Genomic DNA, 15,477 nt, shown 5'->3' on the forward strand with positions numbered 1-15,477 from the left:
TATATTCAGATATGAATTAGAAAGCGCTACTGTTATAAATATTAATGCGGGTAGGCTGCGATAAAGCGTGATGGGGTTGTGTCCCCTAAGGCGCCACGAGATAAAACATCTGAAAGTCATAGACAGGTAAGACAACTTGCCCCAAATACCATTCAGGTGTGATGCGCATCGATGTTTCGCCGTTTTTGTGGCTTATCAAGATCGGAGGCAAAACGAATGACCAGTCTAGGACTATATACAAATAGTGTAAAAGCCACTTGCTGGTATGCCGCGGCGATGCTTACGTAAGAAACAAAAAATTCAAGTATAGATTAGAAGCAGGGGCATTATTAACCACACATAGTCAATGTATGTCGATTTTATATTATGTTATATAGATAGATAGATAGATAGATAGATAGATAGACAGACAGACAGGTAGATGGATGGATGGATGGACGGACGGACAGACAGACAGGTGGATGGATGGACGGACGGACAGACAGGTGGATGGATGGACGGACGGACAGACAGGTAGGTAGATGGATGGACAGACAGACAGATGATTTACATGAATCCCTGAGCATTGGGATTCATGTAATCGACTTACTCCTCCCCTAAAATTGCTGACCTTGTGCCAAAAATTGAAATTATTGTTGTTGTTGCTGTTATTGAGTAAGAGAGCAGTACATACCATGAAAGTGGCCCTGGGGTAAAATATACGAAGCCCAGTATACCCATCATGACTACCTGTCTGATAAGGGTACACCAGGCACATGCATCACAACCGTATGTCTTTGCTCTTTGTAGGCCATGATTTCCACAGAGCTCGCAATGGATCAATTCTTGTCACATTGTCATATCGTCTTTTGTCTTCGCGTTGTGCCAATTTAGGGCATTCGCTAATGATGTGCCATACCGTTTCACCCCTATCACCACACATCCTGCATTATTATTATTATTATTATTATTGTTATTATATTTTTTTTCAGGGAAAAATAGCACAGAAGTTACGTGAGGTTGAGGAATATGTAAGTATTAAGCACATTTCACCTTTCATATATATATATATATATATATATATATATATATATATATATATATATATATATATATATATATATATATATATATATATATATATATATATATTTATATATATATTGTTGTAGAAGGATTCTGACCGTCCCTTAAGTGATTAAAAGGTGGACTGACTCATTATTATAAACTAAAGAACTGTGAACGATTGGGAGTTCGTGTTGGTAAGCAGTTCACTGTCAGCCATTGAACCTTTGCTATAGAGCGTTGAGTCTCGTGAAATAGTAATAGTAGTGCGTCGTGTATATAGTTTTCTACACCCACCCACCCCACCTGCTTCGTTATGTTATATAGCCAACACAACGATATGAGTGGTGACGAGCTGTTCGAAGCTTGCATTGGACGTTAAAATTTTTTTTAATATTTTTGGTACGAAACCAAAGAAAAAACAAATTTTAAATGGAGAACTTATTGGCCGTTGTGGTGCAGTTGCAGCAGCAACAACAATACCAACAGTTGCTGGAATTAATGTAGAAGAAGCCTAAAAATACTTCAGGTTCGTACTCGCCAGACAGCGTAGCAAACTCAGTTGATGAATTCAGCTATAATCCAGAAGAAGGGATTACCTTCTCTACATATTTTCGTAAATCGGTCTTCAGTTTTTTGTCCCATGTCTTCCGGAGTCTCCCTCTTCTACAATTTCCATCAATTAGGTCATCCCATAAATAATGCAGTTTATTTTTATACTTCTATTTTTTCAAAATTAAGATAAAGTTCTTTTTTAATCAAAAATATACTCTCCTTCATTTTCTACAATGCTCTTCCATCTATCTGGTAGACTTGCAAAGCCCCTCATCCAAAATTCACTTGTCCACGACGAAAAATACTCCTCCAGTACTGTTCTGACCTCGTCTACAGAATTCATATTTTTTCCGTCCAAATGATTTTGAAGACTACGGAATAAATGATAATCAGATGGGGCAATGTCTGGGAAATATGGTGTGTGGAGCATAGTTTCCCATTCAAACTGCTCCAGCCTTTGGAATGTCATCCTCGCTGTATGTGGCCAACCATTATCCTGATGGGAGAACACCTTTCGTCTTGAAACCAAAGATGGTTGTTTTTCTTCTCGCGTTGTGCTGGCAGTAGATCTCCTTTGTTATCGTTTGGTTCGGGTTTAAAAGTTCAAAGTGGACTAAACCTTTCATATCCCACCAAACAGATAACAACACTTTACGTGAGTGAAGATCTTTCGCCTGCGATGTTAGTGTTTCTTCTTTTTCCTTTTGTTCATTTTTTTCTTCTTCTTTCTCCTTGCTGGGTAGGGTAGTTTACCCGAATGTGGCCTTTTTCGCCACATTCGTAGCATCTGGGTTTCCTGCCCTCCACCATTACTCGCAAGGTAGTTTCTTCTCCGATGTGGATGTTCTCAGCCAAGATTAAATTGAACAATAATGCGTCTGTCTTAAAAAAAAATTTTTTTTAATGATTTGAGAGAGATTTGGTTGTGATTTTATTTTTGATTGGTCTCAAAAAGAGAGAAAGGGGCCGTCCCTTGGACCATCGTAGGTCCTCCCAAACCAGTGACATTGAAGCAGTTATGTTCCGTAGTAATTATTTTTGCCTTTTGTTCCAGCAGTGTATCTAAGAATGCATTATTTAATGTGTGCTTCACTTTATGAATATTTTCGTGAATATTATATGATGGGATGTAATTTTCGAAACATTTATTATTTTTTGTGTATCGTCTTTTGCAGATAATAATAATATAAAATATTCTGAGACTTAGAAAACTTTGTTTGAATATCAAACCTTTACAATTTCTTACTCATTTTTTTCTGCTATGATATTTAGAGTAAAGAAACCGAGAAACGTGAAGATGAAAAAAAGGTAAGTATCATTATAAATATTCACGAAAGTTTTCTTGCTTCTGTAGCTGTTCTATCAGTGTTAGGACTACGTTTGAGTGGAGGCGCAATGGCCCAGTGGTTAGGGCAGCGGACTTGCGGTTTCGATTCCCAGACCGGGTGTTGTGAGTGTCTATTGAGCGAAAACACCTGAAGCTCCACGAGGCTCTGACAGGGGATGGTGGCGAACCCTGCTGTACTCTTTCACCACAACTTTCTCTCACTCTTACTTCCTGTTTCTGTTGTTCTTGAAACGAAAAAATTTTTTTTATTATTTCAAAGGAAATTGATCCATGGGCGCTGCCAGAATTCAAAACTGATGCAAAATTATGGCAAGGTAAATATATTTTTTCTTGGTATGTGCGGAACGAGGATGGGGAATAGATGAAGAGAATGGTGTTCTTTCGTGTATTTTGTTCCATCATTTGCCCTTACGGACTTTGAAAGTTTCCATGTAAAAGACTTCTCGTCAGATTTCTGACAAATAAAAACTCTTTATATCTTTCATGATAGAATCATTCTTAAAACATATGTTGTCCCAAACAGGAACCGAACCTCTGTTTCTAGGTCTTTATCGAGGCTTCCGTCTGTTATGAATGACTGAGTAAAGGTCCTTACTTGTCCCCCTTGCTGGAATACCGTTGTCTGTGGTCGAATACGCTGATGCACGCAGAGCAGTTTGCCCCATACAAGCCACATTTGTATGTAGGCCGTCCCGTAGCTTCTTAGTTCTACAGGGTGTCCACAAAGTCTGAGTACATGGAGTAAATAAAATCATGACATAAACAATTAAATATAAGAAATAATTCCTTAAAGTATGTGTTAATCCCCTCGTACCCATACTTTGTGGACACCCTGTACAGTTCTGTATTTTTGGTAGAGGGTTGACTGATGATATACCAGCTCGAGTTGTAGGGAGGGCAGCTTGTTGCCCATGCAGCATGACTTCTCTTTCCATGTTATTGATTAGCTCAGCTGTTACATTTTGTCACCAGCGTTATCGCAGGTTTTAGACTACGTTGAACCGTCTCAGGGATTTCGGCTTCCAATCTTTCCACAGTGCTTAGTCCCGAACTTTTCTCAAAGCTGTAACGTAATAGACGTTTGGAATCCACTAGATGGATTGCTCTTCCCCGAGGCTAACGAGCTCCATCTGCCCGACTGAATTGCTTCTACTCCGGGTCAGTGTAGTAGAAATGGGAAGAATGGTGGCTAAGAAGTGTTTCCACACTTCTCAAAACTGTGGAACACCCAAACCCGGCCCCATGACTGGATATAGTTTAGTCGTACTCAGGCTTAACTTTATCCGAACTCCTACTTTTCACTTACAGCATATTTAAAACTAACCAGCGATGGATTATCTACATGCTACAGACTTCCTAGAAAAAGCAATTGAATCTCTCTCAAAAACACCTGAGCGAATAATGCAGCGTGTTCTTCATTTCAGGTCGCTCCTTTTCACTCAGATATAGATGCATAAGCCTGCAACGGACTGATGTCCTGTTCAGAGGGTTACTTATACGTCGTGGTAACCGGGTAAGGCGGCTCTATGAGTCCTTAAGACCTAGGACTCTGGACAGTAATATTCAGGATACTTACATGACGTATGGCTGGATGCCCTTCCTAACGCCAACCATTCCAACAGTGTAATGGGTGCTTTTTACGTGCCACCGGAACGGGTGCCAGTTACGTGACACCGGCATCGGCCACAACTAATCTGTATCAATTTCTACCTCACCACTAACCTTGTTATGCACTCAAATTGGTGCCATCTACCTGGCCATTTACAATTTAGCATGATGTCTAACCCTAAACCTACCCATAAATCTCAAATTAAATCCTAAACCTAATTCTAACTCTAGCTCTAAATCCTAATCCTTAACCCTAACACCTAAACCTACCCATAGATCTCAACTTTATCTTAAATTCTAACTCTAACCCTAATCCGAATCCAGATCAGGCGATTTCACAGCATAGCCTAGAGATACTGCAGTAGACTGCACACTGAAGTAGCAGCCCCAAAACTCATATCAATTTTTCTCTCTCGCCTTTGCAGAAATGACAAAAAAAGAGAAGGTAATCCACGTACTTTGGACTGGAATAACGAAACCACTTCTTCTGATCGCCCTTCTATATTTTTTCATCTGTTCGTTGAGTTTTCTCAGCAGCGCCTTCCGCTTGTTGGGAGGTAAGTATGTGATTCGCAATAGACGAAGCTTGCCTGAGTGTAGCTTGAATGGATATAAGGGGAGGTAATTTGAATAGCAAAACCAGAAGACTATCCTTTTTTTTTTTTTTTTTCTTTTGTTAATTTAACACGTTTCGGTCAATCGACTGCGACCATACTGGGGCACTGCACTGAAGTCGTTTGCATCGACCTAAACATTTATTAAACCTGGTACTTGTCTTTTTGATCTGTTTGTTGGACAGACAAGTTAGGAGACATACACCACACATGCGCGTGTGGTGTATGTCCCCCTATTAAGGGAGAGAATTTGTTCGGTTTAATACAGCTGTGTGTGTGTGTTGAATAACATGTGTGTATGTTTATAAGAGTATATAACAAATGTGCGCGCGTGCGTACTCGTATGTGTAATATATGCATGTGGCATGTATGTGTAGTGAGTGCGCGTGTGTCTGTGTATAGCGTGTGCGTGTTATGCACGTGTGTATGTGTAACACATTTGTGAGCACATATGTGTGCGCGCGCGCGCGCTTGTATGGTTGATGTTACTTCTGATTAACTTCTCTCGTTTCTCTTCCCAGGTCGTACAGCTGGACAAATATTTCGAGACAGTGAGGTCTTGGCAAACCCAGTTGCAGGCTTAGTGATCGGAGTGTTGGCCACGGTTCTAGTCCAGAGTAGTTCCACGTCAACATCGATTACTATAACGATGGTCGGAGAAGGACGTAAGTCCAACATTTTTGTAACTTTCCATGGTGTGGCCATTATTGTCCCCGTTGTTTTAGAGTCCAACATCAACATGATTCAAAAGCATTTAAACCTTTTTCGGATCTATTTTAAAACGGGGGCACCAGTTTTCATTTATGTTTTATGTAGTGTTTTTGGTACCGAAAGACTTTCAAACTTCGTATACTTATCAATTTTGTGTTATAGAACAGAAAAAAAATTTTGTATTCGAATTTATTTCATGTAAAAAATTGTCTTATTTCGATAATTTCTACTAATCACTGACAAGTATTCAGTTGAAAACAGTTAGCGCTGTAACGGTGTATATCGTATTAATCCCCTAACCCTAACCCTAACTAGACTGTTAACCCTAACCCTAAAACTAACCCTGACTCTAGAATCCGAACTCTAAAATTGTTACACACATAGATACGCACAGCGTAATTTATTATATAAACAATATATGCGTATAAATTACGATTAAACCGGATGAAATATGTCACAGGGAATAACATTTTTATGACCGCCCAGCAGTAACTCTATTCAGCTGAATAGACGTCAGTGATTGGTTGAAATTACAGAAATATGACAACTTTAACATGGAATAACTTGCGAATTCCTTTTTTTTGTTAAGAAGACTAAAAGTAAAAGATGTTTTATATGACACATTCTACCAGTGTCCCAAGTTTCAAAGTGTTTCGTTAGTGTTTCGTTAAGAAAATACTGGTGCCCCCGTTTTAAAATAGATCCCCTTTTTCTTTAAAGGGAAATTGTATTTCTTGGACAACATACTTCTTGTGCTATATATATATATAGATAGATCGCTAGCCACTACACACATTTTTTTCTCTCCTTGTTTCTTTGTGGAAGAGCGTAGCTCGAAACGTTAAAGACTTTCAGTTCCCGAGCGTTACAATAATACATCTGTTTGTTTTCTACACCACCTATCTTCGTCTTTTGCTTTTTTGTGAATTCTCCCCTATACATACATATATATATAATTCAATAATAGGATAAAGTCTTTGTAAGAATTTATCAAGTAGTTAGTGTGAAAAAACCTAATAAGGGAAAAATCCATCATTTATTCCCTATAAATATATTTATTAATTTATATAAGGACATTACTATACATGAAAGCCTCACGCTAAGAGGGACTCTAAAAGTCAAACTACCATAATAAACACCGTCTGTCTGTGTCTCTCTCGTTCAATCAATCAATCTGTCTGTCTCTCTCGTTCAATCAATCAATCTGTCTGTCTCTCTCGTTCAATCAATCAATCTGTCTGTCTCTCTCGTTCAATCAATCAATCTGTCTGTCTCTCTCGTTCAATCAATTAATCTGTCTCTCTCATTCAATCAATTAATCTGTCTCTCTCGTTCAATCAATCAATCTGTCTGTCTCTCTCGTTCAATCAATTAATCTGTCTCTCTCGTTCAGTCAATTGATCGATCAGTCTCTGTCTGTCTCTCTCTCTCTCTGTCCATCTCTAATTGTATGCATGCATGCATGTACGCCCATATTAATTACCCCCCCTCTCTCTCTCTCTCTGTATCCTAGTTTTAACAGTCAAACAAGCCATACCCATCATCATGGGCGCAAATATTGGAACATCAGTCACAAACACAATTGTCTCAATGGGACAGATCATAGATAAAGACGACTTCCGCCGGGCGTTCGCTGGAGCTACGATACACGATATGTTTAATTGGCTGGCAGTCTTAGTTCTACTTCCGATTGAGGCCGCAACAGGTCAGCAAATGCGTTTCGTTTATCATTTTTGTTATTGATATTTTATTATTTGTTTTTTCTTTAATCTACATATCTCAGCCATTGGACGATGGTCAAGCTGGGGCACTGCTTCGAAGGGTTTAATTGAACAGATCTTCACGAGTATTTACGCTTAAACTTCGTATTTGCTCTATCTGGTTTCTTTTTGCTGAACCAATAAGTTATGGAGACATAAACAAACCAGCACCGACTGTCGAGCGGTGATTGGACACATGCACATCTGCACACATACGTGCACGTGCGGAAGCACATGCACATACAAACACGCGCATGCACATATATGTATAGGCACACGCACACATTTGCATTCAAATTCAATGACGGCAGTGGAGCGCTAAGAGCACCATCCGAGCGTGATCGTTGCCAGGGCTGCTGATTGGCTCCCGTGCCGGTGGCACGTAATAAGCACCATTCGAGCGTGATCGTTACCAGCCTTACTGGCACTTGTGCCGGTGGCACGTGAAAAACAACATTCGAGCGAAGTAGTTGCCAGTGCCGCTGGACTGGCTCCTGTGTAGATGGCATGTAAAAAGCACCATTTGAGCGTGGCCGTTGCCAGTACTGCCTGACTGGCCCGCGTGCCGGTGGCACGTAAAAGCACCCACTACACTCTCGGAGTGGTTGGCGTTAGGAAGGGCATCCAGCTGTAGAAATTAGAATAAGCACCTGGATTAAAAGGAAATAAGTACTGGGATTGGTTCATTCGACTAAAACTCCTTCGAGATGGTGCTCTAGCATGGTCATAATCAAATGCTTGAAACAAGTAAAAGATAAGACAATTTCTTTATTTTTCTTTTTTTTTTTTTTAAATCTTTTTCAAGGATATCTTTACCATTTAACGACGGCGATGACCAAAGGGTTGGAATTAACCTCCGCGAACGACACCAACCCAGAATTACTGAAAAAAATCACCAAACCATTTACCAAAATTATTATTGAGGTAGATTATTTGCTTGCCATTTTTTTTTATCTGCAATGTTCTTCTTTTTCTCAGCTCTGTGGTGTGGCATGCTTGCATCTCCACCTTATGTCATAAGTTTAATTCTTAGCATTTAATCTGGCTATATCCGGCCCAAATATTCTGTTTTAGGTTGAATCTAGCCATATCTGTCTTCTCACACCTACCCTACAATGTCATTCTAAGAATGAACACATCCTCACAATTTCAAGGCTACGACATGATGTGGGATTGTTCCAAAACGATGTGAATAAACAAGAATCACATTTGACAGGATAATCTGAATGCTAAAGGGTTTAACTGCAACGTACTCCATTTGCGATTAACCCATCGTTTCTACTAGTTAATCTGATGTACATTCCCCAGCCATTTTTTTGCACGTAGTCGATAAAATAGAGTACCGCCAAAATAATGGATTGGCTGTGTAGTAAGTAACTTGCTTACCAACCACATAGTTCTGGGTTCAGTCCCACTGTGTGGCACCTTGGGCAAGTGTCTTCTACTATAGCCTTGGGCCGACCAAAGCCTTGAGTGGATTTGGTAGACGGAAACTGAAAGAAGCCTGTCATATATATATGTGTGTGTGTGTGTGTTTGTGTTTGTGCCCCCAACATCGCTTGACGACCGATGCTGGTGTGTTTACGTCCCCGTAACTTAGCCTTAGCGGTTCGGCAAAAGAGACCAATAGAATAAGTAGTAGGCTTACTAAGAATAAGTCCTGGGGTCAATTTGCTCGACTAAAGGCAGTGCTCCAGCATGGCCGCAGTCAAATGACTGAAACAAGTAAAAGAAAAAAGAGAGATGTAACTAGCAAAGTGTTTCACCAGAAATTCCTAACCTTTGACTAAAATTACAAACAATAGTTTACTCTTTTACTTGTTTCAGTCATTTGACTGTGGCCATGCTGGAGCACCACCTTTAGTCGAGCAAATCGACCCCAGGACTTATTCTTTGTAAGCCTAGTACTTATTCTATCGGTCTCTTTTTGCCGAACCGTTAAGTTACGGGGACGTAAACACACCAGCATCGGTTGTCAAGTGATGTTGGGGGGACAAACATATATACATATATATGACGGGCTTCTTTCAGTTTCCGTCTACCAAATCCACTCACAAGGCTTTGGTCGGCCCGAGGCTATAGTAGAAGACACTTGCCCAAGGTGCCACGCAGTGGGACTGAACCCGGAACCATGTGGTTGTTAAGCAAGCTACTTACCACACAGCCACGTGCACAATTATTGATCAATTTTCCTTTGATTATTGATGTTGTTGTTGCTGTTGTTTAGCTGAACAAGAAGATAATAACACATGAAGCTACCAAGATGCAGAATGAATCTGAACCCAGCATGTTGAAAATCTGCAAGGATTCGAACAAGACAGTAATAAAATGTGAGTTTACTAATACTTGATTTGTTCTTTTGATCTTGTTGTTTTGCCAATGTTCAAACTTAATTGAAAAAATATTTTATCCTTTAGCCAGGCAGGAAAACAGTGCTTTATGACCCATTACATGGCTTCCAAGATTAGCAGGAGGGAAGAAGAGAGAAATTTATCCTTGTAGGTGCAAGTGTGAAGTAAGAACTATTTTTCCCAGTTGTATGGTTCATTTCAGTGCAAATGCGTGGTACGTTGGGCAAATGTTTTCTACTATAGCCTCAGGCCAGCCGTGTGAGTGGATTTGGTTGGTGGAAGCTTAAATAAGCCGTCATGTGTGAACACACACACATATGTGTGTGTGTGGATGCATGTGGAGGCAAATGACTTAGTGGTCAGGCTTTTGCACTCATGATCGTAGGTTGTTGTTTCAATTCCTGGATGGGTGATGCATTGTGTTTATTGGGCAAAACATTTCATCTCACATTACACCAGTCCACTCGGCTGGCAAAAGTCCAGCAATGGACCAGTGTCCCACAGAATCTGAGAAATTGGCTTCATGTGTTTGTCCCTACCACATCGCTTTACAACTGGTGTTAGTTTGTTTACGTCTCCGAACTTTAGCAGTTCAGCAAAAGAGGCCGATGTGATAAGTGCCAAACTTAAAAAGTATGTACTGGGGTCAATTTCGATTAAGCATGTCGAGATGGTGCCCCAGCATGGCCACAGTCCATCTGACTGAAACATGTATAAAGATAGAAGATAAAACAGAGACCTTGCCCAAGTGCACTGATGAAAGCCATTCCAGCTGCGATCCTCCAGTTTTTTCATGGTGATTTAAGCCTTCCAATTTAAGATGATAGCCAGTAAGGTCTAGTGCCAGTAAGGTCTTGCACCAGTAAGGTCTAGTGCCAGTAAGGTCTTGCACCAGTAAGGTCTAGCGCCAGTAAGGTCTTGCACCAGTAAGGTCTAGCGCCAGTAAGGTCTTGCACCAGTAAGGTCTAGCGCCAGTAAGGTCTTACACCAGTAAGGTCTAGCGCCAGTAAGGTCTTGCACCAGTAAGGTCTAGTGCCAGTAAGGTCTTGCACCAGTAAGGTCTAGTGCCAGTAAGGTCTTGCACCAGTAAGGTCTAGCGCCAGTAAGGTCTTGCACCAGTAAGGTCTAGCGCCAGTAAGGTCTAGCGCCAGTAAGGTCTAGCGCCAGTAAGGTCTTGCACCAGTAAGGTCTTACACCAGTAAGGTCTTACACCAGTAAGGTCTAGCGCCAGTAAGGTCTTGCACCAGTAAGGTCTAGCGCCAGTAAGGTCTTGCACCAGTAAGGTCTAGCGCCAGTAAGGTCTAGCGCCAGTAAGGTCTTGCACCAGTAAGGTCTTACACCAGTAAGGTCTAGCGCCAGTAAGGTCTTGCACCAGTAAGGTCTTACACCAGTAAGGTCTAGCGCCAGTAAGGTCTTACACCAGTAAGGTCTAGTGCCAGTAAGGTCTTGCACCAGTAAGGTCTAGCGCCAGTAAGGTCTTGCACCAGTAAGGTCTAGCGCCAGTAAGGTCTAGCGCCAGTAAGGTCTTGCACCAGTAAGGTCTTACACCAGTAAGGTCTAGCGCCAGTAAGGTCTTGCACCAGTAAGGTCTAGCGCCAGTAAGGTCTTGCACCAGTAAGGTGTAGCGCCTGTAAGATTTAGCGCCAATAAGGTCTAGCGCCAGTAAGGTCTACATTGACTGACTCATTGACTCACAAATTATGTATCTGACTGTGTAGCATTCTGTACTGTTCTGTGTAATTTCTGTATGAAGTTTTAATTTGAATGCAAAAATATGGTGAAGGGATATTTTGCATTTGTTTTTCTTAATTTATAATTATTTTCAAGATTCCTCAACATAATTTATTTTTATATATTTTTAGGTGGTTATTTATTTGAGTACTTGAGTTCCTGGGAAGACTGGGCTATGGGCCTGCTGCTACTGTTTATATCCTTGCTTATATTGTGCCTTTGCCTCATGTTTATCGTAAAGCTTCTACATTCCTTGTTGCGAGGAAGTATCGCCAAAGTTATTCGCAAACTTGTCAATCAAGACTTCCCTGGCACATGTTCCTTTGTCACTGGTTACCTGGCAATATTGATTGGCGCCGGCTTAACGATGTTGGTTCAGAGCAGTTCAATCTTCACGTCTTCTATAACGCCTCTAGTTGGTCTGGGTATTATCTCTATTGAGCGAATGTACCCACTGACTTTAGGTTCAAATATTGGAACCACAACAACAGGAATACTAGCGGCCATAGCACAGGACGACCACTTAAAAGAATCACTTCAAGTCGCTCTGTGTCATTTATTTTTCAACCTGACTGCAATTTTATTCTTCTATCCTGTACCATTTACACGCTTTCCTATTAACTTGGCCAAATTCTTAGGCAACACAACGGCAAAATACCGATGGTTTGCAATAATGTATCTCATATTTATGTTCTTTGTGTTTCCAGCCATAGTTTTGGCCCTCTCCTTCACTTCTGTCATTGCTTTGATTGTGGTTCTCGTGCCGGTTATCCTTCTTGTTATTACCGTGGCCATTATCAAGACTCTGCAAGCCAAGAAACCACACTTACTTCCCAAAAAGCTCCAAAACTGGAAATTTCTGCCTGAATGGATGCGATCTCTGGCCCCTTATGACCGCGTGTTCAGGAAAATCTTTAGTATTTGCAAGAAGATAAGACATGCAAAAAGGGACAGTGTGGACTTAGGTAGAACTTAATAAACTTCATAAACCTACACAATAATGTGTGTGTGTGTGTATGCATGCACACATATAAGTGTGTGTGTATGTGTGTCTATATAAAAATGTCTATATATGTTCATATATGAATGTACATATAATATAATGTATATATGTGGATGTAGATACGTGTGTGTGTGTGTGTATATATGTATGTGTAAACGACACGCAAAGGTACATGGAGCCCAATTACAACAACAGCCAGCTATTGCCAGTAAAGGTTTTGGATGCCAACTCTGTGCAAGACATTGTAGATCTTTGGCTGGGCTAAAAAGTCACATTCGATCACAGTACCGTTAAGTTAAGCTTCTTCGTGCAATGGCCATACTCGATAACGAGGGGGCAGCCATCATGTGTATATATATGTATATATGTATGTGTGTAAATGTGTGTGTGCAATTTTCTGTGTATGGTTAGAATGAATTTTTATTGCATTTTTATTTTTAATATATATATATATATATATATATATATATATATATATATATATATATTTTCTGTAACCATGCTGGAGCACTACCTTAAAGGTTTTTTTTTTTTTTTTAGTCAAGGAATTAAGAGCCCAGAACTTATTCTTTGCAAATCTAGTAGTTATTCTATCAGTTTCTTTTGCCGAACTGCCGAACAGGGACATAAACACACCTAGCAATGTGGGAACACGCACACACACACACACACATATGTATACATGCGATGGGCTACTTTCTGTTTCCATCCACGGAATCCACTCACATAATTTTGGTCAGCCCAACGAGCCTCGCAGTGAGACTGAACACGGAACCATGTGGTTGGGAAGCAAGCTTCTTACCTTACAGCCATGCCTTATTGGATACATTTTAAAGATTTCTTCAGCTATAGCTTTTGATTTTTTTTTTTTTACTTGTTTTAATCATTTGACTGAGGCCATGCCGGGACACCACTTTAACACAGGCTATGGGCTTCCCACACAATGCCTGTCCACATTTTCATCACAATACATTTCTCAACCTAAGGTACTTGCTCAAGCTGCCGTGCAATGGAATAAAATTCACTCCAAACCACTTTGAGTTTGGAAGCAAGCTTCTTAGCCATACAGTTATATCTGTGCTCATGTAGATTTAATGGAAGGATGAGTCGAACCAGACTCTTCCTACTTTTGGTTTCTCTTGTAGGCACATAGCATCTACAATCAAGTTGTGACTAGAACACACACACACACACACACATTTGATAACAGATTTGGAACAGCTGGGAGAGAGAGGGTATGTCATTGATGAAATCATGAATGGTAACAAAAGGATTTTGGCAAACAACTTGCAAACTAAATTCAGAAACTACAGGGTGTCCACAAAGTCTGGCTACATGGGGATTAACACATACCTTAAGAAATTATTATTTCTTATATGTAATTGTTTATGTTGTGATTTTATTTACTCCATGTACGCAGACGCAGGAGTGGCTGTGTGGTAAGTAGCTTGCTTACCAACCACATGGTTCCGGGTTCATTCCCACTGTGTGGCACCTTGAGCAAGTGTCTTCTACTATAGCCTCGGGCTGACCAAAGCCTTGTGAGAGGATTTGGTAGACGGAAACTGAAAGAAGCCCGTCGTATATATGTATATATATATATATATATATATATATATATATATATATATATATATATATATGTATGTGTGTATATGTTTGTCCCCCCAGCATCGTTTGACAACCGATGGTGGTGTGTTTATGTCCCCATAACTTAGCGGTTCGGCACACGAGACCGATAGAATAAGTACTAGGCTTCCAAAGAATAAGTCCTGGGGTCGATTTGCTCGACTAAAAAAGGCGGTGTTCCAGCATGGCCGCAGTCAAATGACTGAAACAAGTAAAAGAGAGAGAGACCTTGTGGACACCCTGTACATATAACATTGAAACTCTATTTCCTCCTTATCAAACGTCAAGCCTGAACCTTGATATGTATAGGTGCGAGCAGGAACAAACTTGCTTCCGAAGCAAGTGTGTTAAAGAGTAAGAGAGAGAGAGAAATCTGTAAATAGTGGAGTAATGTATAAAACATCAACATATGCAAATACAGATTATAAGATACCTCATAGGATCAAATATCATGAAACTCAAGGTTTTGATTCCAGAACTGGGATGTGTACATACGATATGAAAATTCAGGTGATCAAAGTTTAAAAATGAAATGCTGGCATTTTTATTATAACATACTCTAACATTACCTATCTTTTATAAAATGTTTGTTGATCAATAAAATGATATTTTACTTAAAAATGAAGTTGTTTGTTTGTGACCTTACAAAGGGGTGCTGAAAAGTTTCTGGCTTTAAAGGTATTTCGAAATATTTGGTTGTACAGGGCTTAGAAAAACTGGAGGACTACGGCAATAAGTATGTGAATTTGCAAGGGGAATATGTTGAATAAAATCATAATTAATCCTCTTATATTTTCTTTTACCCAAAGCCAGAAGCTTTTCAGTACCCACATGCATGTTTAAGAAATAAAAATATTTGAGTTTTTGAAATGAATATATATATCCTCATTGTTTAATGTCTGCTTTCCATGCTAGCATGGGTTGGACGGTTTAACTGAGGACTAGCAAGCCAGATGTCTGCACCAGGCTCCGATCTGATCTGGCAAGATTTCTACAGCTGGATGCCCTTCCTAATGCCAACCATTCTGAGAGTGTAGTGGGTGCTTTTTATGTGCCACCGACATGGGGGCCAGTCAGGTGGCACTGGCATCAACCATGTTCGTGTGGTGCTTTTTACTTGCCA

At 40.2% G+C, this 15,477-nt stretch overlaps 1 protein-coding gene across 3 annotated transcripts in view; it reads left to right on the top strand.

The window, feature by feature from the left end:
* Positions 1–14,975, top strand: part of LOC106879685 (sodium-dependent phosphate transport protein 2B) — a 30,758-nt gene extending 15,783 nt beyond the window's left edge. For 2 of the 3 annotated variants that reach the window (XM_089341099.1, XM_089341098.1), the window contains 9 exons: positions 972–1,010; positions 2,872–2,907; positions 3,207–3,261; positions 4,981–5,112; positions 5,691–5,834; positions 7,394–7,585; positions 8,446–8,564; positions 9,868–9,970; positions 11,854–14,975. In XM_089341099.1, coding sequence (XP_089197225.1) covers positions 972–1,010; positions 2,872–2,907; positions 3,207–3,261; positions 4,981–5,112; positions 5,691–5,834; positions 7,394–7,585; positions 8,446–8,564; positions 9,868–9,970; positions 11,854–12,698 — 1,665 coding nt within the window. In that variant the 3' untranslated portion in view covers positions 12,699–14,975. Of the gene's footprint in view, positions 1–971; positions 1,011–2,871; positions 2,908–3,202; positions 3,262–4,980; positions 5,113–5,690; positions 5,835–7,393; positions 7,586–8,445; positions 8,565–9,867; positions 9,971–11,853 lie in introns of all 3 variants that reach the window. The other variant, XM_052976786.2, reaches the window with a different exon arrangement.
* Positions 14,976–15,477: the final 502 nt, after the last annotated feature.

The sequence above is a fragment of the Octopus bimaculoides genome, chromosome 24 (assembly GCF_046866305.1).
Source record: "Octopus bimaculoides isolate indiv1 chromosome 24, ASM4686630v1, whole genome shotgun sequence".
Lineage (NCBI taxonomy): Eukaryota > Metazoa > Mollusca > Cephalopoda > Octopoda > Octopodidae > Octopus > Octopus bimaculoides.